The sequence below is a fragment of the Tamandua tetradactyla genome, chromosome 2 (genome assembly GCF_023851605.1).
Source record: "Tamandua tetradactyla isolate mTamTet1 chromosome 2, mTamTet1.pri, whole genome shotgun sequence".
Taxonomy (NCBI): domain Eukaryota; kingdom Metazoa; phylum Chordata; class Mammalia; order Pilosa; family Myrmecophagidae; genus Tamandua; species Tamandua tetradactyla.
Window position 1 is genome coordinate 158,875,812 of NC_135328.1, and position 25,803 is coordinate 158,901,614.

Sequence of the window (25,803 nt, forward strand, 5' to 3'; positions counted from 1 at the left end):
ATGTTCGCTACAGCATTACTTATAAGAGCAACAAATTGGAAACTTATAAGTTAATATTTCATCCATATGTTGGAATATTTTGCAGCCATTAAAATTGTTTTAAAATAATGGTATCACATGTTTATAATATAAAATGAAAAAAAATCGTTTATAAAAACTGTGCATATGTATAAATATGGACATATAAATCATGATCAATTATGTTTAAAGTATGTACAGAAAATGACTGGACAACAGGCACAGAAGTGGAGTCTCTGAAGAGTGGGATTATGGCATGTAGTTAATAGAAGATGGATTTTAGAACCAAAAAATCTTGCTGGATTGAATACATTGGATATTTTACTAGGAATGTGACTCATAGCCCATTAACTAAGGCTTCACTGCTATGTGGACTTCTAAGGGGCTGCCCACTTCACAGGAACAGTCCAGAGAGAGTGATCTGTTTGGAGAGATTTAGCCACCTAGATAGGAAATCTCTAAAATCCTACTGTGCTCTATATTAAAATAATGGAATAAAATGCTAAAATCATCCAATCAGGGACTACTGATCTCAAAATCCAATTAATGATAATATACCTCAAGTCTGCTATCCAACAATTAAAAAAAAAATAAACATATATCTCAAGGGTTAATAGTCAGGCTCATATGTCATTTGTGAGTCTCTATAGAATCTGAAAAGCAATTTAGTACTGTGATCAAGAGGACTGTTGGCACTACTGGTACTAGTAATTCTAATTCTAGGAATCTAGCCTAAAGATACTATTAAAGCAGGGACAAAAATCTACGGCCCAGGGTGGGGGTGGCTCAGCAGGCGAAGTTCTCGCCTGCCATGCTAGAGATCTGGGTTCGATTCCCGGTGGCTGCCCAAGGGGAAAAAAAAATCTATGTCCCAGGACATGCTGGAGCAAATGTATAGGTCGGGACAAAATTTAATGTCCAAAAGTAGAGAAATAGGTAAACTTTTCAAGCTAGCACATTCCCTAACTTTTAAATGAAATAATAGAGTATATAAAATGCTAATTAAGAAAGTAGCACATAAAGTATTATATTCAGTGTGATCACAGTAATCTAATATGCATGTGTGTACATACACACACACATATCAACAGGCATTAAAATAAAAGATGCGTGAAAACAAGACTAAACTGTTAATAGTTGATTATAGGAAAACATATCTTTTCTTACACTTTTTTGTATTTTCCAGGTTTCCTACAATGTCATATATTACCTTTATAAAGAAAGTCTTAAAATTAATCTGTCATTTCTATCATCTGAAATAGTAAAAAATTGAGCTAATACAACAGTTGGATGGGTTGTGATAACCCCAGTGAATGTAATTACACATTGTTAGGTTCTCTTTTGAAATTCCTTCTTTGCAATGTTTCTCTCTCAGTCTTTTTTTCCCTGTTATTATTCCATTGCTTTTCATTCAATTTAATGTACCCAGTTTGCTAGTTATTCTTGAAATAAAATAAAAGTTCTTTATGGAATATGTTGGGATTTGCAACAAAAAGATGTAACTATTATGCCTTGAAAACAGTATGTATACTAGCAGAATAGAAAAAACACTGAGCTATGAAGTTCATCAGTCTTGGGTTCAAATATTGGCTTGGCCTCAGTTTCCTCTTCTTTAAAATAAGGGTAGCAATTGCAATTTTGCAGAATTATAGTAACTATTAAATGCAACTAAGATAATGCATATGAAAATACCTATTACAATACCTGGTTTTCATAATTAGTTGTATTTTCCCTTTGTAAATTTAAACATTAAAAACTGAGTATGCAAAATAGAAGTACCATATAAAATTTTTTAAAATTATGATTTAAGAAATATGTATATACTTATAGTCAATGTTTTCTAAAGTAGAACCTATGACCACATAATGATTTCTGAGAATGAAAATGCCAACTTTTCACTGAATTCCATGCCATCTGTGAGGGAAAAAGAATATCAGTCTTAACCAGAAAAAGCACAAGTTTTTGCTATTACATTCAAAGTTTAGGTCAGTACAGCTAAAAGCTGGAGTATACAGACTCCCAAGGATTTTATGGATTCCCTCCCTCCCCCAAGTTTGCATGTACCTTTGGTCATTGAAGTGATTGAGGTATAGTCAAGGTTTTTAGATATATTGGACAAATATTCTAAAAATAAATACCTAAATTTGATATAAAAAGGATTTAAAACTCAGTATCTTTCATTCTCACTGGGGAAAAAAATCTATGCAGTAAAAATTAAATCTCTGCCTAACTCATGTCCCTCAGAAACCTTGTTCACCGTTCTAGAGTCAACCACTATCACAGTTTCTCTTCTTCCTCGTACAATCAAATGTGTATGTATGTCCCCACCCCCACCTATGGTAGCATTCTATACATACTTCTTAGAACTTTCTTCTGGTGACTTAATATAACTCAAAGAATATTTAATGAATTCACATATACCTATTTATATAACACCTATATTGGTGGATATTTAGGTTATTGCTAATTCCAAAGCAATGTTGCAATGAATATTTTATGTACCTTTTTGATCTCATGTCCAACTATGTATACGTATGACTTGAATTAAAAAATATACATATATAAACTGTCCTCTGAAGGAGGTGAATCAATTTATAGTCCTCTCATAATATAGGGAGTGCCAGTTTCCCATACACTTACCAATATCATGCTAAGATACCCTCTGATCTTTGCTAATCTGATCAGGAAGAATATCAAGTTTTAATTTGCATTGTTTTGATGTTACAGGAATAAGACCTCTTTCAAATGTTTTCCTTTTCTCTTTGTTTACATTCTTTGTCTTTCTATTGGATTGTTGATCTATTACTGACTTTTAAAAGATTTATATATTAGATAATTTAGTCCCTTGGCATATGTGTTGCAACTATTTTTCTCCACTTTATCTTTCATCTTTTGATTTTGACTTTGTTTATGGTTTTTTTTTTTCATGGAGGAATTTTTGATACTAATAGATTTGAATTTATCAATCTTTCCTTTATAGGTTCTGGATTTTTGGTATTAATTAGGAAGACCACTCTCACTCCAATATTATTTTTAAAAATTACACTACATTTTCTTGTAGCATTTTATGGCTTACCATTTTTATGTTAATTTTTTTCCAGCTGTAATTTATTTTGGTGTAAGGAATTTTATTTTTTTTCCAGATTGCTACTCAGTTGTCTCAGCACTCTTAATTGAACAATCCCTTTCCCCCTCTAATATGAAATGCCATTATAATTAAAGATGAAAATGCTAAATTAGCACTATACCCTAATTTAGAAGAATCTGAAAAATCAAAATATAATATGGGGAAAGCCAGAGCACTGGTAGAGGAATTAAAATCAATGTAGAAAGAGATATTGAAGTAAAATAAGTTCCCTGGAAGTAGGTGAAAATGATGAAGCAGTTCTTTGGAATTGCCTTGTATCCTATCTGTGGTGGTGGTTACAAGAATCTGTGATGTGTAAAAACTCATCAGAGATCTGTACACCAAAGAGTGAATTTTATAGAATATAAATTTTAAAAGTTAAAAAAAATAATGGAATAGGCCAGGCATCAGTAATGAAAAAGTGTTTTGTTAAAGAAAGCTACTAGCTCATATTTCATTCTTTACTGTAATTATCCACTGTTCTTCTCTGAAATAGGAAACACAGTCCTTATGCCATCTAAAAATTGAATAAATATGACATATCATTCACTGACTCACTATAAATTCAATTACCGATTAAAATGTGTTGTACATGTTAAAAGAATGAAAGCTGGTAAAAATTAGATCTACCATTATTTGGATGACAAGTCAGAGTAGTTCTTCTAGGCATTCATTACTGGTTCTGGCTCTGGAGAGGCCTAGGGGTACAGAGGGAACCTGCCTTTAGCAACATCTTTATTTATTCATTTTGCCTTCTGCTGTTGTTGTAACCCCCTCCAAATCTTCTTTTTGCTCTCTTTTTCCAGGCTAGTGAGTTCTATTCTCAGTAACAAAAACTGAGCCATATAAAAGCATAAATGACTACTAATATCTTCCTCTGTATTTTCCCCATAAAGGTTTTACTGCAAAGATATGAAAGCTTTCATTAAAGCAAAGACATTCATAGGATGCTATGGCCAAGAGAATGAACTCCAGGTTCAAGGTACCTGGGTGTGAATCATGACTTCATGTCACTTGGCTGAGTGACTTCAACAAAGATACCTAATTTTTCTAGGTTTTGCTTTTCTAATGGGTAAAATTAGGATAACCAAAGTATTTCCTACATAGGGTATTGTGAAAACTGAATGAGATAAAAATAAATTGAAGAACAGTTGTAAAAGCCACTGGCACATTAACAAAAGCTCTATACATATTAATTGTATTATTAATTGTGGCTCCAAGTAACTAGAAATCATGGCACACTGCTAATTTGTTCAGTTACAATATAAGGTAGTAGAAAGAGTAGGGGAAGGTCCGTATTTAAGTCCCTACTAAGCCACTACAGGACTGTCATCTTGGGAAAGTAACCCCTACTTTCTAATCTCAGTTTCCTCATCTGTAAAATCCTACCCTCAGAGGAGTTTTAGGAAGATGAACAAGATAATATATATGTATGAAGAGTATGGTGAACAAAAAACATTAAACATATGTTAATATTATAATAGAACATTTCCATCCCAGTCACAGATTATGGTTATGTTTTTGCTTAACAGGTTCATATTCATTCATATATTCATTCTGATATAATTAATATACACGATTCATCTGAGATATAAAAATAAAGGAAAACGTTATTGCATGCTTCTTTTTAATAGAATTCTAGTATTAAATATCTATAGTTCATTGTTAAGATAGTAGGGAGAAAGATGGTTATGAGTCTTTTATGCATTTTTAAATTTTTTGTGTGTTCCTAATTAATCAGAAAGGAAAATATGCACATTTTATCTTCCATCATAATTCAAAAATGGTTTCTTTCCATTATAATTCTAGGCTATGATGCCAATTTTCTTTTTTTTTTCTGGGAAAGTCAATTTTTATAGTATGGTGTTGATTCCAATCTACTATGTAAAAACTGGATTTTACAGTACAATTAACAGAATGAATTGGATATTTTGAATGATCATACCACATATAGATTCAAACATAATGAGAGAGCTCAGGACTCTTACGAATATTCATTCATTGTATTATATATTTGAAAAGGTGTCCCTTCCAAATTAGATGCACATGGGAAAGCTCTGTAAACTACACAGAGCTACAACAGGCAGGATGTTATTATGAGTAGTTCCAGCAGTAAGACGCCCAATAAGCATCTCAAATGGAACTTGGTCAAACCAAACTTTTGCTTTCCACCTATCAACAGAATTGCTCCTCCTGTGGTCCTTCCATTTCAGTTTATGGCAACCCTGTCCTTCTAGTTATTCAGGTCAAAAACCTAGGTGTCATTGTTGATTTCTCTTATTTTTTTCTCCACCTCATATTTAATCTGTCTGCAAATCCTGTCAGCTCCATCTTTCAAATATATCTGGAATTTGGATACTTTTTTTTTTTAATTAGAGAAGTTGTAGGTTTACAGAAAAATCATGCAGAAAATATAGAGTTCCAATATATCCCACCTCACACGTGCAGTTTTCCTTTTATTAACACTTTACATTAGTGTGGTAACTTGGCCGCAAATGATGAAAGAATGTTATAATTTTATTATAGTTTACATTAGGTCTCACTGCTTAGTACAATCCCATGGTTTTTTAAAACTTTTATTCTAGTAAATATATACAAACTGAAATTTCCCCCTTTTAATTATATTCAAGTAAGTAATTCAGTGTTGTTAAAACACATTCACAATGTTGTGCTACCATCACTACTATGCATTACCAAAACATTTCCAGTCACTTGAACCAGAAACTCTATACCAATTAAGCATTAAACCCCCATTCCCTACCTCCACCTCAGTCCCTGGCAATCTGTATTATATTTCCTGACTCTGAATTTTCTTATTCTAATAATGCAATATCAGTGAGATCATTTATACTTTTGTGTCTGCCTTATTACACTCAACTGATGTCTTCAAGGTTCATCTATGTTGTAGCATTTATCAGAACTCCATTCCTTTTTACGGCTGAGCAATAATCCATTGTATGTGTATACCACAGTTTATCTATTCATCTGCTGAAGGACACTTGAGCTGCTTCCATCTTTTGGTCACTGTGAGTAAGCTGCTTATGGATACTGGTGTGCAAATAACTGTTCTAGTTGCTGATTTCAATTCTTTTGGATATATACCTAGAAGTGAAATTGCTGAGTCATATGGTAAGTCTATACTTAACTTTCCGAGGAACTGTCAGACTGTTTTCCAAGTGGAAGTCTCTTACATCCTTGGTTAAATTTATTATCAGATATTTTATTATTTTAGTTGCGTTTGTAAATGGCATTTTTTCTTGATTTCCTCTTCAGATTGTTTATTTCTAATACATAGAAACACTACATATTTATGTGTTGATCTTGTACTCCACTACTTTGCTGAATTCATTTATTAGCTCTAGTAGTTTTGTTGTCAATTTCTTTCAGGATCTTTTACATATAGGATCATGTATTCTGTAAATAGGAAAAGCTTTAATTCTTCTGCTCCAGTGTGGATGTGTTTTACTTATTTTTCTTGCCTAATTGCTCTGGCTAGAATGCCCAATACCATGTTGAATAACAGTGCTGTCAGTGAGCATCCTTGTCTTGTTCCTCCTGATCTTAGGAGGATAGCTTTCCATCTTTCACTATTGAGAATCATGTTAGCTGTGGGGTTTTTGTACATGCACTTTATCATATTGAGGAAGTTTCCTTCTATTCCTTTTTTTCTAAGTATTTTTATCAAGAAACAGTGCTGGGTTTTGTCAAATGCCTTTTCTGTATCAATCAAGATGATCATGAGGTTTTCCCCCTTCATTCTATCAATGTGATGCATTACATTGCTTTTCTTATGTTGAATCACCTTTGCATACCGGGACAAATCCCACTTTATCATGGTGAATAATTCTTTCAATGTACCCTTTGCTTAAGTTTGCTAGTATTTTGAGGATTTCTGCATGTATATTCATAAGGGATATTGGTCTGGAATTTTCTTTTCTTGTGGTATCTTTATCTGGCTTTGGTATTAGGGTGATATTGGCCCCACAGAATGGCTTAGAGAGTGTTCCCTCCTCTTCAAGTTTTTGGAAGAGTTTGAGCAGGCTTAGAGTAAATTCTTCTTGGTAAAATCCACCAGGGACAACATCTGGCCCTGGGTTTTTCTTTGGGAAGTTTTTTGATTACTGATTCAATCCCATTACTTTGTTATTAGTCTGTTGAGATTTTCTCTCTCGCGCGCGCGCGCGCTTTTTTTTTTTTTTTTTTGTCAGATAGGTAGTTTGTATGTTTCTAAGAATTTTTGCATTTCATTTAGGGTATTAAATTTGTTGGTATAGAGCTGTTCATAGTATCCTCTTATAATCCTTTTTATTTCTGTGGGATTGGTAGTTTTTTTCATTGCTATTGAAAATGAACTTTTTCTTGATTCCCTCTTCAGACTGTTCATTTCTAATATGTAGCCCCCCCACCCCCACCTTTCATTTCTGATTTTAGTTATTTGCACTCTCTTTACTTATTTCTTTGTCAGTCTGGCTAAGGGTTTGTTGATTTTATTGATCTTTTCCAAGAATCAACTTTTGGTTTTGTTGATTCTCTATCGTTTTTAAATCTCCGTTTATCTCTGCAGTAATCTTTATTTCCATCCTTTTGCTTGCTTTGCTTTTCTTTTTCTAGATCTGCCAGTTGTGAGGTTATATCTCTGATAGGAGATCTTTCTTCTTTTTTAATGTAAGCATACAGAGCTATAAATTTCCCTCTCAGCATTGCCTTTGCTGCTTCACTTAAGTTTTGAGATATTGTATTTTTGTTTTCATTCATCTCAAGATATTTCCCAATTTCATTTGTGATTTCTTCTTTGACACTTTGGTTGTTTAAGAGTTAACTTGTTTAATTTGAACCTATTTGTGAATTTTCTAGTTCTCACTTTTTATTGATTAGCTTCATTCCATTGTGGTTGGAAAAGATACATTGTATGATCTTAATATTTTGAATGTACTGATTCTTGTTTTGTGACCTAACCAATCATCCATCTAGGAGAATGAGCCTGTGTACTAGAGAAGAATGTGTGTTTCTGGTGCTGTTGGATGAAGTATTCCATAAGCTTGTTAGGTCTCATTACTTTATGGTATCATTTAAATGTTCAGTTTCCTTATCTGTCTAGATAGTATATCCATCATTGAATGTGGTCTATTGAAGTCTCCTACTATTAATGTAACACCATCTATTTCTCCCTTCAAATCTATCAATATTTGCTTCATATATTTTGGGACTCTGCATTTACATGCATATGTATTTAAAATTGTTCTGTTTTCTTATTGAATTGTTCTGTTTTCTTATACCATTTATCAGTATATGGTGACCTTCTCTATCCTTTGTAATAATTTTTGACTCAAAGTCTATATACTTTTTTTTTAATTTAACATGGGCAGGTACCAGGAATTGAACCCAGGTCTCTGGCATGGCAGGTGAGAATTCTGCCACTGAGCCACTGCCACACCGCCCTCAAAGTCTATTAATCTGCTCTTTTTGTTACTATTTGTATGCAATATTTGTTCACATACTCTCCCTTTCAACCTAGTTGTATCCTTGAATTTAAGGTGAATCTCCCATGTACAACATACAGCTTGGTCATGCTATTTAACCACTCTGCCAATACATATACCTTTTGACTGGAGAGTTTAATCCATTTAATTAAAAAATAACTACTGATAATGCAGAACTTTCTTTTGGCATTTTGATGTTTGGTTTTTGTAAGAATTACACCTTTTTTTGTCCCCCAATTGTATCATTAATGTTTACTTTCATATTTATTTCATTTTTTGAATTATTTCATTTTGAGCTCTTCTCATTCCCTTCTGTATATATTTTTCGTTTATTTTCTTTGTGGTTTCAATGGGGCTAAAATTTAATGTCCTTAATCTATAAAAAATCACATTTGATTTGATACCAACTTAACTTCAACAGCTTACACATACACTATCATTATACCATTTTATCCTCCCACTTTTTTGTTGTACTTATAACAAATTATATTTTTATACATAGAATAAAATGTATACATACATTGATTATCATTACTCCTTATGTATTTGTATTCTAGAACGTGTAAGAAGGAAAATATAGCATTACACATAAAAAAAATACAAACAGTACTGACTTTTGTCAGTACTGATTATAAACACCCATATAATTACATTTACTAGAGGTCTATATTTCTTTATGCTGCTTTAATTCTCTGTCTGGTATCTTCTTTCAGTGTGAAGAACTCACTTTAATAAAGCCTGTAGGGCTCATTAGTATTGTCGAGCTCCCTCAGCTTTGTTTTATCTGGGTGTGTCTTAATCTCCCCCTCATTTTCCAAAGACAGTCTCACAGTAGAAAATTCATGGTTGGCAACTATTTTCTTTCAACAGTTTAAATATTTTGTCCCACTGCCTTCTTGCCTCCATGGTTTCTGATGAGACATCAATTAATGTGATTGGGATTCCTTTGTACATAACCCACTGCTTTTTTTCTTGCCACTTTCAGAACTTTCTGCTTGTCTTTGGCATTACACAGCTTGATTATTATCTGTCTCGGCATGGTTCTCTTAGAGTTCATCCTACTTGGAGTTTGTTGGTTTTCTTGGATATGCATATTCATATTTTTTGTTAAGTATGGGAAGTTTTCTGCCAATTTTTCACTATTCCTGCTGTGCCTTTTTCTTTTCCTTCTTCTGGGAATCTCATAATGGATGATGGTGTCTCACAGGTGTCTTAGGCTCTGTTCACTTTTTAAAGTTCTTTTTTTCTTTCTGTTCCTCAGCCTGAATAATTTCAACTGGCTTGTCTCTGAGTTCACTGAGTCTTTCCTTTGCCAACTCCTACTGGCTATTGAAGCCCTTCAGGGAATTTTCCATTTCAGTTACTGTGGTCTTCAACACAGTATAACTGTTTAGTTTCTTTGTAAAATTTCTATCTCTTTACTGAAATTCTTATATTGTAGCTTCATTGTTTTCCTGGTATCTTTTAGTCTTTTCTCCGTTTTCTTTTATCTCTTTGAGCCTATTAAGGATCATTTTTCAAAAAGTCTTTGTCTAGCATGTCCAAAGTCTAGTCTTCTTTGTTGATGGTTTCTAGATTTATTTTCTTCTTCCTTTGGATGGGCCATAATTTCTTGTTTTTTCATTTGTCTTATAATTTTTTGTTGCATGCTGTACATTTTAATATATTAAAGTGTTGGCTCGAACTTAATTTCTGAACAGTTTGTTCCTTAAGTTTATATCTAACTAGTGAGAGAAAAGTGATTTCCTTGAATGCCAGGAGATAACATAAACAAACATACCAAAGCAAAAACAACCTTTCACAGTCTTTGCAAGTTAGCTCTGCATGGCTGGTACACTCCTTCAGGGTTTAGCCCTCCTAATCAAGAAGATCAGCCTAAGGTGAATGTGAGGTGAAGTACATGGTCATCTCCTTTTTCTCTGAATCTTATCTTATCCTGGACTTGTGCTTTCTGATGGCCTTAGAAATCCTTATTTAGGGAAATTTGAATTCCCTCTCTACTCCCTATGAAACAGACTTTCTTCTTCTCCAGGGTGCTCCACTGTAAGACTTAAAGCAGGTAATTCTTTGACCCAGTCTGCTTTGCCTTAACTGTTTCTTACACTGCTTTAGCTGCCTGTAAGCTGCTTCTGCCTGCAGGGCAAGTCCTGGGAGTAAAGCCAGAGATGAGTTTCCTGGTTCAGTCTTTTAGGTAGCCACCTGATACTGGCACTGACATACAGTTACCCCAGTATGCGTATAGGGGTTACTCTGCTCCTTAAGGAACAGGCCCAGAGACTCACAATGGGAGCACAAGCTGGCTCCACATCATATTGGGGAGAGGTAAGAGGCACTACCCAGGGTACCATGGGCTTTTCTTACCATTTTTAAAGCTTCATTTTCTTGATTCTGCACTATCCCAGTTACTGCAACCCTTTCATTCTTTTCTGGAGTTTTGAGAAAGATGGCTTTGCCAGCTTTTGCTAGTTATTCAAAGATTTTGTGGGAGAATGACACCCTGGAGAATATTATACCACCATCTTGGGCATTCAGAAACTGAAATCCAATTACTTTCAACACCTCTACTATACCCATTTTGGTGCATTTTTGCAATAGCTGCCCTTCTCTGTTTTAGTTTTCTCAAGTTCTCCATGGTTGTTCTAATTTATCAATTCATTTATATTTGCTTTATTATCTATCTCCTCCCAGTAAAATGCAAGCTCCATGACAGCAGGGGATTTTGTCTGTTTTGTTTACTTTTGTATCTCTTGTGCCTAGAACAGTGGCTGGCACATAGAAGATACTAATTATATTTATATTTTAAAATAGCCTCTCAACTGGTCTCCATACTTTAATTCTCACTCCCCTAACATGCATTTTCAACACACTTTGCCAAATGTTTCTGTACCAGCCTGGGTGGTGTCACTCCTCTAATCCTTTCTCATTCACAGTCAATGCCAAAGTCCTTACAATGGCCTGTAAGAATATATATAATTTGTCCCATAAATCCCCAAACTCATCCTCATTACTTCTCTGACCTCACCTCTACCTACTTTCACTTACCCACTCTGTTCTGACCATACTGGCTTTTGGGATGTTCCTCAAACATGCCTTTGAACTGGCTTTTCCTTCTTCCCTATATGGTGTCAGGGCTCACGCCACTTTACCTCCTTTAGGTCTTTGCTCAAATTTTCTCTTTTCAGACAGGCCTTCCCTGACTACCCTATTATAGTTGTATTCTACCCCCACTACTCTCAACCCCTTACATCCTACTTCTCATACTCATTATTTTGTTTACCATCTGTCTCTCATCTCTAGAATAAAAGCTCTATAAGGTCAGGGGTTTTTTCTCTTCCGTTCTCCACTGAATCTGAATACCTAGAAGAATGTCTGGCTCATGGCTGATGTTCAAAAAATATTTACTGAGTGAATGAATGCAGTTGTATTCCTTTTCTGGGCTAAAGCTGAGGGTAGTTCATCGGTGGGAATGGAATACATTTATAGGCAGTTCCTTCTACCTGCTACAGTATCTTAAAGAGCCCTGGCATGAGCCCTGGAATGATATATTCTTTCTCCAAACAAACCAACAGCATAAACCTTCTCAAGAGAGAATACAACTGTTATCTACCCCCATCTCACTATTTTCTAGGGCACTGGTAAGGGTTTTTCCCATTAAAATGCATTCATTTCATAGGAAAATTGTCCCCCAGATCTATCTTTCTTCTGTTGCTGGCCACAGCTGCAAAGTTTAGTATTGGTGCCCGAGGCAACTGATTAGTTAAAAAAAAATACATACTCTACTTTAGGCTGGCATCCATTTGTATTTCATTATAAGAGGGTATTAGAAATAATGCCTTGGATTTTAACAGTCTATAGCACATCTGTCACCCCAGTTTGTCTTGACAATCTGCCTATGAGAGTTGGTAGAGTAGTTAGTGTTATTCCCACTAACAATAAGGGAATTGAGGGCCATAAATGTTGGTAATATAGGAGACTATTGGCATGATTTTCTATTTTTATGTTTAAATTCTTATTTTATTACAGGTCATCTCAAACTTAACTAGAAAAGACTGTCCTAGGTTACAAAACTGGTGCTTTTGAAAAAAGCCTCAAGTTTGGACACACTGTTGAGATGCTGAACATCTGTACTTAATACCCTGTGGTGATATTTCTCCTTCCTACAGTTGAGCTCTAATAAACTTACAAAGATAAACAGGATCCAACCATCCTGTGGTTTTAATTTCTAAGACGGCACATGATTTATGAAACTATAATTTTGCTCTAAATTTTTATCCAGTGATAATCCAATTTTAGAACTCTCAGCGGGTTTCTCAAGAAAAGTTCTACCTTCTCTCTGACTTAAAATACCAGAATGTTATCCATATTAAATTGCTTAGAAGTCATCTCTTTCAGAAAATCACTTGAAGGCCCAAGCCTGAACCACAGTCCCTCACATGTACTCCAAAGTCCTCTGTTTGCCTTTGTCCCAGTGTGGTCCCACGTAAACTGCCTGTGTATCAGCTGTCTCCCTCAATGAATCCCACCTTTCCTTAGCGTGGGGATTGTAATTTAATTACCTCTGTATCCCAAGCAGCTAACACAGTGCTTGGCACTTAACAGCTTCAATATGTGATGTCTGAATAAATGAATAACAAAAGGTTGTCATCAGAGATGAATGTTAAGAGAGGGAGGAGGCAACTACACCCTTGATATTTGTTCCTTTCCAAATGCTGATGGCATCTCTTCATTCCCTCACCTATCCCATTTTAGACTGAAGAGTTTGGAAGAGGACCTGGATATGACTAGTCTGGCCCTTTCCTTGCTTCTTTTTCTTAGGGAGACAGGTTTGCCAGTAGGAAGCCTGCAGCCATCTGTACCTCCATGCCATCAGTTTTCCCCGGGTGGACAGGCCTCACATAGGAAGGCTTGAAGTGGTCCAGAACTGCCAGAGATTGGGTAGATATAAGTCTGTGTAATTGGGTAGGTATGTCTGGAATTCAGTATTAGGAAGCACAGTTGCAAACAGTTCTCTAATAGTAAAGGTGATATTTTGGTCTCCCATCTGATTTTCTCCTATGTTTTATTTATCAATTGGTTCAGAAATCAGGGCATGGAAGGGGACTTTTTTTGTGAAGGCCTCCCAATGATGCCCAATGGGCTTTCAGATTTTTAACTTGACAGGTTTCTTCTATGTTATAAATTATAGCTCTTCCAGCCTATCATTGCCTTATTAATAAAGCAAAGTAAGGGAAGGCAATATATTGCTGTGAAACAACATATTACTGTGAATTCAATACATGCCAGAAAAAAACAATAATGAGGGCATTTTATGATGATAATAAAAACTTTCTATGCCATCAGTAGAACATTTTGTTTTGTCTACTTTCTTATGATTAAAAAATAAGTGTCACGTTACTAACATCAAACTTTGGGCCTCTCTATTCTGATATCTCCTCCTTCCCAACACTTTTAAGCATTGTTCTAACTGACATACAACTATCTGCCAAAATCCACTTCCTCCTACCTTTTCTTTCCATGATGCTGGAAGATAGGTATCTCCTCATATGAGGCATTTATTCAGTCCATGGATTAGAGCCCAAAACTGTGAACCCAAAGGAATCAGCCTGATTTTGGGGTTGAATGGCTTCTATGTATCCTACAGACATAATTTATTATATGTAAGCCTGAGGCCTTCAACTAGATAAGAGTCTCATGTGTAATTTCACACAACTCTGCTAGGTAGGTAGCATGACCCACATTTTGCAGATGAGGAAACTAATTTAAGGAGAAACTAAACAAATAATTGCAAAGGTGAGTATTTGAGCCCATATTCTTCAGACTTCAATAGGTACACATGCTATTTCCACCCTTCCAGAGCATCTGAGCAGAACCCCATCCCATTACTGGAAACCCCACTATGAACATATATGACCTTAACAGTGGAAGTAAGGATATGTTTCCAAAGAATGGGCAGCATATGACTAGAACGCTTTTAAAGGACTGTGGCAATGTGTCCTCTACAGACAGGGAGAAGAAGAGGAATAGAAAAGTGGGATACAGAGTAATGTGCAGGGCATAATAAGCATGTGACTGTCAATCTCTTAACTACCATTCCACTTAGTCATAGAGTTTGGCATCAATTATTTCTCTGACTTGTTCAAAAACATTACATGAAAACACAATAAGGGCATTTCTATAAGCCCTTGTGTCTCAACACCTTTTTAAAATCTCAGCTTCCAAGGTCCACAGACCAAGCCCTGCTTGCTTCCTATATCATTGAAAACTCAAGGGTTTTCTCCTTTGTTGACAAGTGTTGAACCACCTTTTAGCAGATCCTCCCAAACTGCCATCAGATCCTCAATATTTTTGCTATAGATACAGAATCCATGTACAATGCTATTCACTTCCTTCTGCATGTACTTTCAAAATGAATAAATACTATAAAACCCAAAGCTCAGATATGTGTCCATGAGGAACTCTATACATTTTGGATTCAGGACCTCCAGAATCAATATGGTAGAGATAGAGAGGCTTATCTTTCCTCTTTGGCCATTTCCTCCTGTTGCTAATACCATTATGTCCCCAACACTGAAAGTAAGGAGAGTGAGAGGCCCAGAATCTTCTTTCACTGTACTTCTCTAAATCACTGCCTAATTCCAATGCTTATGCATTGCTCCCCATTTTCCCCTCCATTCAACTATATTGCTGGTGAAGTTCTTGATCCTAACACTTCTTTCCTAGTCTAATTTAATCTTTTCCTTAGTAGATTCCTGCCTTCAGTCTCACCCTCCTTTGAAGGCCCCCTTGAAGCCTCTTTTTAGAATCACTGCCACATTGTTTTCCTTCCCTCCATTCGGATTCTTCTCTAAAGCTTTAGGGAAGGTGCTCATCACACCATTTATCAAGTGTAGGCAGTCCATCCATCATCTGGGAACTCTGCCTCTAGTCATCACTCTTTTTGTCATTGTTCCAGGTACTATAAAAGCCACATTTATGTGTTCAAGCTATTTCTGCCCCCTCATCATCACTAAAACATCAGGAAATATCCGGAGAATCGTTGTCCCTTAAGTTCATCACATAATTATTCTCATCATCTAAAAACATTTTGAAATCCATCCTATGCTCTGATCAAATGTTCCCAGACAACTCAGAGAACCAAGAGTTCTTTTCTCTTGCTATACAATTCTATGTTCTATTTCCATCCCCAGCCACACTTATCCATACAACTGCCATGGGTACTGGCTCTGATCTTGGTGAATATTCAGTGTATATGCCTTGAATTGATACTCTGATCTAAACTTTTTTCTGATTTGATATATGAGGCGTATAATCTGTACATATCATTAAGTGCATTTCTCTTGGACTGTAAACTTCTGGAAAGCAGGGCTAGATAGAAGAGGAACATTTTTTTTAACAAGATTCCATGCAATTAAATGCCATTTGATGGTCATGAGGATAACTTTCTCACCCACTCAATAATATACAAATTTAATAGTTCGTATTTGGGCATACAGTGACACCATTTTATACACCCAAACTCACATTCATGTCTGCATTTGGTGTAGTGGATAGTATCCTCAGCTTGGTGTTCCCTTTGATCCTGGTCTCAGTTCTGCAAATTCAAGCTACCGCCATTGCTGAGGGCCGGTGCCTGTAATAGTAGGGCCTGTATGGTACAGGGCAAAGCTAAGGTGTGGACTGAAGTGACCGGAGTCCTTGTCGCAGCCATACTTACTTGGTGAGGTGGGGGAGGCTGCACCTCCTTCTGTTGACGTTGTTGGTGGCTTTGTGTCTGGCACCGGCAGAGGCACAGGCCTGGCCATCGGTGGGGGCGGCGGCGGTGGCAACATTGGGGTGGGAAGGAATGGGTTGTGCACCTTGCCTTGGCTGCTGCCATTGGGCTGTGAGGGTGGGGAAAAACAACACACACATACAAGAAAAAGAAACAGACATCAACCATTAGCTGCTTCTAACAACAAAAGATTCATCCAGTGCCTTCTATGTAAAATTCAAGTATTCTAGCTGGTTGAATTCTTCCATACGACCATTCAGAGGGAGAACTGTTAGGTTCTGTTCTCAGTGCATTCCACAAAAGTACACTCTTAGGCACAAATGCTCAATGTTTTCTAGACTTATCTCTGGAGCTACATAGTCATTCTTTTCATCTGATTCCGTGAAATGGCCTGCCAGTAATCACTCTGGGTTTGTCATCTAAGTAACTAACTTTCACTTGGAATGCTTCACTTTTATGTTAACTGCAACACTCACCACTATCAGTCTGATTATTAAATATTTATTAAAGGTATATGGGTTTTATAGACTGTGATATTATTCCCCATGTCATTTACACAAAAAGTTTACTAAATCTTCATTTGAGATAAAATAATATTTTGTTATCATTTTTCAAAGTTGACATTATATAACAATTTAATGAATTCATTAAATGAATATATATTTTTTAATATATTATAAAACAGGCTCAGAAACTTTAAAATTTGGTTAGGAGAAAACTATCACTTCTAATTTTGATTTAAATTATAGACACATATGCTATAAGAGTCATATTTATTTGGTTGCCTGATGTAAGAACAATCAAATAACAGCTCTCTAACAAAAGAAAGCTTTCCTCTGAAGATAGCAATAAAATCCCTTCTCTTTCAAGTTTTTCAAAAGAGTCCCATGAAGAGACCTGACTTAAGCCCTATAAAATGCTGATCAAAATATAAAAGTGGGCATTTGACATTTATACAGGATGATGTCAGGACTAGCAAAAATAAAAAAGGAAGAAATTTCTAAGTCAGATGCTTCATGGAGGGGATCGGCTGAGTTTTTTCATTGTTTCTCAAGTGTATTTTCTGACTATATTTCTAGATGCCAATGACACTTTGGCCAAGCTGATCTTAAGCTTGTAGTTCCAGATCAAAATGCAGATGAAGGAGATTCTGTTGCTCTAGGCTTTAATGTTTAAAGCTTAATAATTCTGCAGAAGCAGTCTCACTTCTCCATCAACATTCACTTATATATTTTAGTATTGTTCCTCAAAGCCTATCTTGTCTATCAGAATGCATACTTTCTTGCCAGCAAACTTGCCTCTGTGTTATTTCTGAGTGGGCTAAAGGTCCGTGAGTGAACATTTTAGAATAAGCCAAGCAAATGAACACACAAGCAAAACAGGAAAAAGGCACCATATTGATTTGTTGTCTAGACAGAAATGTATCTGCTAACACATCACCAGACATTAGTCAAAGCTGCCTGTTCTGGTTCACATATGCAGAATCAGGTATTTCTGCAAGGAAAGAAAATCAGTGTAGGACAGTGTGACATAGTATTCTATATCAGAAGATAATAATTATGGCTAATCTGTGGTTTCAGAAGATATTATTAGGAGAAAAAGAAAACAAAAATTGGCTTTTATGCCAATAATTATTATTGTTGCTGTTATTGATGGTAGTCTTCGGATACAGTTATTTATTGTGAATATTTAGTTTTATATTTGAAATAAAATTTGTGATTTTTCAAAATCACTTTTACATTTGGAATGTTATTTCAAATAGTTATTTTTTGGTTTACTTGAGAAAAAATGAAAACATTCATTTAAGCTATTGAATACTGTTTAACTTTATATAAAGATAAGTGGGAAAGATAACTACTTACAGAAATAACAAACCATAATAAACTGTACTTCTAGCATCTTGAGTTCAAGTACTGGTCAACTTGATCTAAAGTGTTAGAAGACCGTATTTTTAAAAAATATCAGCTTAGTTGATCTAAAACATCTGTCCCCCTATCTCCCATTATTTAAAATTATTTGCATCTTTCTATTTGGTTAACTGTACAAGGCCTAGGGTTAGAATGCATGAGGTGGAATTGTCAGCCTGCAGACCTTAGAAGGTTATGTAGTTCACCCTTGAGATGATTTATATTCATAAGCTTGACAGTTGCAAACTTAACACAAACACTGTTTTTAAACCCTGGCCAATCACTCTTAGAGCAAGTTAACTTTCCCACAATCTAGAATAAATATGACATTTGCCTGCAGTCAGTCAGCACAACATCAGAGCACAATGTCATGTGGGCATAAGGTCTCTCCCTGTTATTTTTACATTCCGTTAATGTTTCTAAAGAATTAGGGGGGAAAAAAAAGAGATTTCCTTACATTGAGGAACCCCACCTGTCCAGCTTGCTGACCAGCATCAGGGCAGACAAGTTGGACAAACTCTTTCAGCGTCTCCTGAGGGTGGTAGCGGATGGCTGGGTGTGAGAAGTAAGGCCCAGGCTGCTGGATAATGGGTGATGTCGGAAAATGAAGAGTTGATGGTGTTGCATGTGGACTTGCTGTAGGAAAAGAAAACATCGGAGTTATGAAGAGAAAGATGTGCTTTGCCATAGCTTCTAAACCTGATTTGACTTCCTTTTTCATTTCTTCTCCTCATCCAATTCATAATATTGCTCAAGCGACTACATTTGATGGAATAGGTTTGATAGATTTTCTTCCTTAAGACTCTAAGACAAACATAGAGGTTAGATTAGGATAGAGTTTCAAGCTGTCTTTCTATTTTCAGTGGACATGAGTTATAAAGTCATTAATAATCCTTGGTGAAGCTGAAGATATTTCATTACCTTAAGAGCCTTTTTAATGAAGCAAGCAATAAAAAATGTATTTGGTAGATTAGACCTGATTTAACTGACATTACATATGACAAATTCTAGTTTGCACATATGGATCCCCTTTCATGCTGAGCTATCCATAGATAATAATTCATTGTTAAAGCTCTTATACCCCTTTCAAGGAAATTTCTAGGGAGTAATTTGGTATGAAATTTTTTTGAAGTATGTAGTAAATGATCACTTAATGAACCTGTGCAATTTGGGGCCTCACTTTACATGGGAGGCTTGTATTGCCATTTATTTATTTATTTATAATTTTTTGCCATTTCAAAGCCAAACCCAGAAATGCATAAATGTTAGAGCAGAGGCACCCAGAGAATGAGTTGGCAGTGACCCCTGCTAAGATGTTGGCCTTCTGCCCATAAAAACTGATAAAAGACTTAGATAACTATTACTCCCTTAATTTGAACTCTTCTAAATTCCATTTGTACAAGAGGTTTCATTAAATTAAAAAACTCATATGAGGTGCTAAATAATTTTTCCAACAGAACTCTTGTCCTTGAATTGGAAGGGCAATTGCTAAAACAGACTGCAGAATAAAAGCAGCACATGTTTAGGGTTAAAGATACTGAAACCAAGTAATCCAAGACAGCAGCTCTCACTTCTCAATGAGGGCCAGAGAAGCATCTCCCCAAAAAGAGCATATGAGAATATTTCTCTTTTGTTACTTCTTGCAGTTTAATTCTTTAAATTCAAGGAGTCCCTGTGGAGAGAAAACATAGAGATGCCCCAATTTTTTGACTCATAATACTAGAGAGAAACCAAAGCAAGACAGGCCACCCTTTCTGTTATTATCCCACTGGCATGGGATAAGGACTGTAAAAAGAATGCTAGACATGGCTTCTTAATTCCCTACTGGTACCTTCTTACGATTGGCCATTTTCTGACTACTAATTGGAATGTCTAGAATGGTGTGGTTCAGAGGAGGTATCTGTAGTTTTTAAAAAATGGAAACGGGGGGTTTGGAGTAGAAGCAATAGTCCAGTCCATGTTTTGCATATGACTTCATGGAACCTTTTCATTCACACAACCTTTAATCTATCCAAAAAGTATTCATGGACTTCTACTATGGACTCTGGACATAATGTTGAACCAAAAAGGACAAAGTTTTGCCCTCAAGCATACAATTAACTGAGGCAGCTCGAACTTAAGCTATGCAAACCAGAATTCGTGTCACCTTTCCCCCTTGAACTTGCTCTTCTATCTTCCCATTTTAGTAAATATCTTTTTCCATTTAATTGTTCAATGTCATTATTCCTAGAACAGTGTCTGGCACTCAATAAATTTTTGTTGAATGAAGGATGGAGGATTGAATAAATCAGTAGTAGTACCTACATTAATAAAATAACCATGCAAATAAATAGAGAATAATAAAAACTTCTATTTCTCTACCTGGCAAAGAGCCAGGAAGTTTGTAGAAAAGTTGGTAAAACTTAACTCTTCTTGTAATGAATGATGAATTTTGGAATCCATTATTATCTCTGAGTTAAAACCTACAAGTTAAAAAGTTAAATGGCTCTGGTCATTTTCTTTTACTCTGGAAAGTATGCTATTGGCTTTAGAGAATCAAAGAAATTTTCTTATCTAATATGTTACGTCCAATACTCCTAGCTGGCAGCAAGAAACCTTGACCCAATACCCTGCATTTGAATGAATATTTCCTAGTTAGAGATGGAATGTGGTATTGCCTAACTAGATTGGGAATGAACTGAATATCATAAAACGTTACGCTCAACTTTGTCAGCATGGTAAACACAGAGGTGGCAATTCCACAGTGAGAGCGCTGGGAAGCAGACCTTGATGATAAAGTACATTGCCTCAGGAACTCAATGGAAAAGTGATGAGTAATTGGTATGTTATGAAATCGTGGTGACTAACAGAGGATACTGCCCAAGGTGGGGGAAAATCACTTGAGCAAAGATTGAGCAGATAAAAGAAACTGATGCTACAGAAAAGTGATAGAGGAAATAATCCAACAGGACCACGGGGTCACCCTTTTAGTTGTTAATAAAAACATTCTTGCCCTTTTTTACATTTTTAGGTAAATACTTAAAAAAATCATTAACAACTTAAATTTAGAACATAGTTTTTAAATCATAGTTTAATAAAAGCAAATTTGTTCACCTTTTCATTGTGGCACAAAGTTTATTTTACCATAGACCTAAGAACACATGGTCACAATTACTGAATTAATTCCACAATGACTGATTTGTGAGGATCAATTAATTCTTAATTAATACCAGGAAATAATTTGACCTCTAGTTTCAAATTAGAAATGTGCTGAGTCTGCATTTCAGAGGGTCCTTCTTTACAACTTCTGTTTTCTCATCCCTAAGACCCTGGGGTTTAGCCATCAGTTAATTGCGGAGCCATTAGTTAACTGTGGACGTAGATACAGGTTATTCAAAATTCTGATCTTCAATCTTTTTCAAACTGAAAATAGTTCTTTTACAGGCATGGCAATGGTCTGTTAAATATTATTAAATATATGCTATTTCTCTGGATAACCTATTATATTCCTGTTTTACCAGACAATGAGACTCATTAGGCTTCTTCTTTGCTTTGGAAACTCATACTTAAGATTTCAGTAATGTCAAAATATTTTTCTTCTTTTTTCTCTGTTTCTTCTTTTCTTTCCCTTGTCCTGTGTTAGATGTTTTTAGTATACCTATATTTTTGTTTAAATTGTCTCAATTCATTTTAGGGAGTTTCATTGCATGCAAATCAGTCAATGAGTAAAATTCATGAAATGTGCTTTGAGATCATCAGATCAGGTCTTATAGAAGAAAAACTATCCTTATGAATCTAGCATGATACTTAGCACATGATGGAATGCACAAAGAATGGTATGAGTCCAAATTTTTGACAGAGAAAACATCTCTTATGGATGTGTGTATGAGTAGTTGATATAATTAAAAATTATAGCACATTATGTAAATGCATATTTAGGTCCTTTAAAATGTGCATTATTTACTTGAGAGTCAATAAAGGCTTTTCTCAAGTGGTTACGGTTTATTGCAGTGCATCCATCTGTATCCACATTGATGTTAATACAGTTTTGTGCATTAAAAGGCACTACAAAATCGGCTGCTTCTGGGGTCTAATATTCTTAGTACCCTAGGCCAGGAGCAGCAAAAAGTGTCAAAAACACTCCACTGTGGATGAATCTCACTACTGTTTAACCTTTTAACAAGTGGCCAGACTCCTTTAAACAACTGCTTGGGCTTCTCACAAAGAATACAAACAAGATGGGAAGGAAGGAAATCTGATCAGGTTTCTTTGGCTATAATGGCACTGCCTACACATTCTGAACAAAGAAGCCACAATTAAAGAAACAGAACCAGAACTCTGAGACAGGGTGTGGTTCTCAGTTATTTATTACATAATGATCATATTATTGGGTGCCGAGTAACAAGAAAGTAGATCAGGAGGGCTGGTTTACTTGTTTGTGCTCTCCTTTCCCAATTCTTTAAATATTCTCATGGTTTAACATTGAAGGAGAAAAACACAACACAACTGAACATATAAATCTTAAACATGCTTCTTCCTTTAAAGCAGAATTGATTAAGACTGAGGAAGAGGGAAGGTCATGATCATTACTATTGATTATTAATAATAATTATTAATGATAAGATTATTATTATGCATTTTGACAAGTTTATACATCCAACTAGTTGCTCTGGGTCTGAGAATCCACTTTAAGGAGGTGGTCTTGTAGATATTAGCAGAGTGCTAAGAACGGTAGCTACAACACTTAGAACATCTAGGGGTAAACCACATAATGGAAGACCATCCCAGGGAGTTGTGACCAGAAAGGCTTGGAACGTGATATTTCATGCGTTCATAAATCTTAGGAAAGAAAAAGAGAAGAAGGCAATCTCTTCTTACCATTTCCAGCAGTTTTTCCTAAGCTTAACCTCTAAGAAGATCAATAACCTTCTCACATTTTTCTTGCAACCCAAAATTCATGGGTTGAAATATGTTCATCTGTATAACCTTGACATTCACTTAACTGCTTTATTTGTTGTCCATGAACCATTGCACACTCTCCCAGATTGGACAGAGACTTGGATTCTTTTCATGTTAGCTCTTGCATTCTGGCACCAGACCCTATATTCTAGTCTCTCTTCCATGGGAATTTCCAAAGAAAAGCTGTCAAGAAAACGGCATAAAAATCTAATCCTCCTTCAGGTGCAATGTGGTCTTAGGACAGCATCACATACAGGCTTCTTCCCTCACCAGTATAAATGATCACTCACAAGCCCTAGCATTTGCAAAACTTCACTCTTACCATTAATCAATGTAAGACAGTGGCAGCAAGTGAGATTCAAAACGGTTTCTGTTAACACTGTTTCAAGAAAAAGTGATTCATCCATTTTCAGCAATAAGATGTTCTTTAGACAAAAATAACCATTTCTATAGAGTGAAAGGTGGTATTAAGAATTCCTGAACACTCATATTTAGAAGTAAAGCTTTTTAACAAGGCAAAGCTCTAACAGGAGAAGAAAATGGAAGAAAAAATCCTACTTAAAAAACAAAAAGCCTCCTAAAAGGGCAAATGGAACATGAATTGTTTGAGTGGTCAAGTACTACGCATCTTTTTTTTCCCCGAAATTCAAAACCACACCATACAACACCATTATAGCCTATTTAAACCTGAGAAATTTACTTTAATGGTCCATAAGTATAGTTTATACATCATGCAAGAATTAAACCTGCCATTTATGAAAGCCTAGAAGTTTAGAGTTATGGTATTTATTTAATAGGGACTCAAGAAAAGAATAATTGGTGATGGTTTTCAAAACTTCAGAAGGTGGAACATTTTCTAAATAACAAATCTTTTGACTCAGGGTAAGTCACAGTTTTCAAACTTATAGCACATTTCTCTAACATCACTGACATGCCTGTGAAAGGAGCCAGATACATCAATTGAGAGAAATAGATGACATTACATGATGGTTTGCAAAACACCAATATGTTTATATTATTGTTACCAGACAAAGTGACTATGCTACAGCAGTTTCCAAGATGCTTGTTCTATTCTGTTCTGTTAGAATTAAGGGAATTGTCTGGGGGTGAATATCAAATTCCAATGTCTTTTGGAAAAAGAGACAAAGGGGTAAGTGGTGCCAGGGTCTTTTAAAATTTTTATTTTGACCGATTTTAGCTACTAAAGATCCTTCCTGCTCAAAAGCCCTGGCTTATAGTCTAGACCAGGACTGAGTAAACATGTTCTGTAAAGGCCAGATAGTTAGGCTTTGCAGGCCATGTGGCCTTGTTGCAATTACTATAGCACAAAAGCAGTCACAGACCATATATCCACAAATGAGTGTGACTGTGTTCCAATAAAACTTTATTTAAAAAAATTAGGCAGGAGGCTGGATTTGGCCGGTGGGACATAGTTTGCCAACCCCTGGTCTAGATTCATATATTTCTGTTCATTCTCCAAATACCTGTCACACTCCTTCAGTTAACGAACTGACAATTACTGCTCTTTCCTTTCTGAAGCCTTTACAAAGGAACATGCTTCCCTTTCATACCTCCACTAACTCTCCACCACAGTTCTCTGATGGTCCCTCTTCACCATTATTCAACATGCCTCGGTCTGTGCTAACTCATGTCCTTGCCCATAGCTGTGTATCATTCCAAGTTATATGTAGGAGTCCGAAAGGCAATGTAGTATAACATAAGGACCACAGGCTTTACCCATACACATGGGTTTACATTCCAGCTCTACCATGTACCAGCCATACTTCAAGTTTCTGGGCTTCTCTACAACTCAGGTTTTGTCTTCTCTATAACCATGATTTATGGTTCTGTCAATTGGGGAGGTTGAAAACCCTACACTGAAGCTTAAATGTGAGCTTCATATTTAAAGCAGCCATCGTGTGCCTTTGGGTGTGTACGTGTGTCTGATAGAAGAAAACATTCACATGAAGAGGAAATAGAAGTTCAATCTTGAATTTTATTCCACTCTTTGAAAAGAAAAATAAATAATGAATCTAAACATGGAATCAACATTAAATTATGGAAGAGCTGCTAGGGACTTATCTGATTGTGTGATTTACAATACAATGATACTCGGAAATCTTATTGATAAAGAAATTTCTAAGAAATCTTGCTCAGAACCACTGCCTTCACTACGCATCCATATGTGGGTTTATGTGTTGTGTGTACGTGTCAGAGAGAGAGAGAGAGAGAGAGAGAGAGAGAGAGAGAGAGAATGAATGTGAATGTGGCCAGGAATTTCAAGGGAGATGTGCTGTTTGTTAAGATGGGTTTAAATCTACATCCACTTGGTTAATCACCAGAGTCTTCTCTTTGGAGCTCACCCTGGGGCATTTTGCTTCTTTGAGAGATTAAGGAGCTAAGTGGTCTTCCTGCTCTACCCTGTCCTCCCTGGAACAACATATTAACATGATTCCACTGCAGAAGAGCTCTCTTTAGAAGTTTGCTGCAGGGATGACAAATTAACCCAGCAGGGTGTCCCACACATCTATCTCAGTACAAATTATTAGTGTAATAGAGCTT

At 35.8% G+C, this 25,803-nt stretch overlaps 1 protein-coding gene and 1 long non-coding RNA gene across 4 annotated transcripts in view; one reads left to right on the top strand and one right to left on the bottom strand.

Moving 5' to 3' along the window:
• NFIA (nuclear factor I A) overlaps positions 1–25,803 on the bottom strand; it is a 373,058-nt gene that overhangs the window by 41,733 nt on the left and 305,522 nt on the right. For all 3 annotated transcript variants that reach the window (XM_077149470.1, XM_077149471.1, XM_077149469.1), the window contains exons 8-9: positions 18,761–18,939; positions 16,340–16,505 (exon numbers count right to left, since the gene is read on the bottom strand). In XM_077149470.1, coding sequence (XP_077005585.1) covers positions 16,340–16,505; positions 18,761–18,939 — 345 coding nt within the window. The remainder of the gene's footprint in view (positions 1–16,339; positions 16,506–18,760; positions 18,940–25,803) is intronic.
• Positions 1–25,803, top strand: part of LOC143674144 (uncharacterized) — a 39,974-nt gene that overhangs the window by 7,910 nt on the left and 6,261 nt on the right. The window lies entirely within an intron of this gene.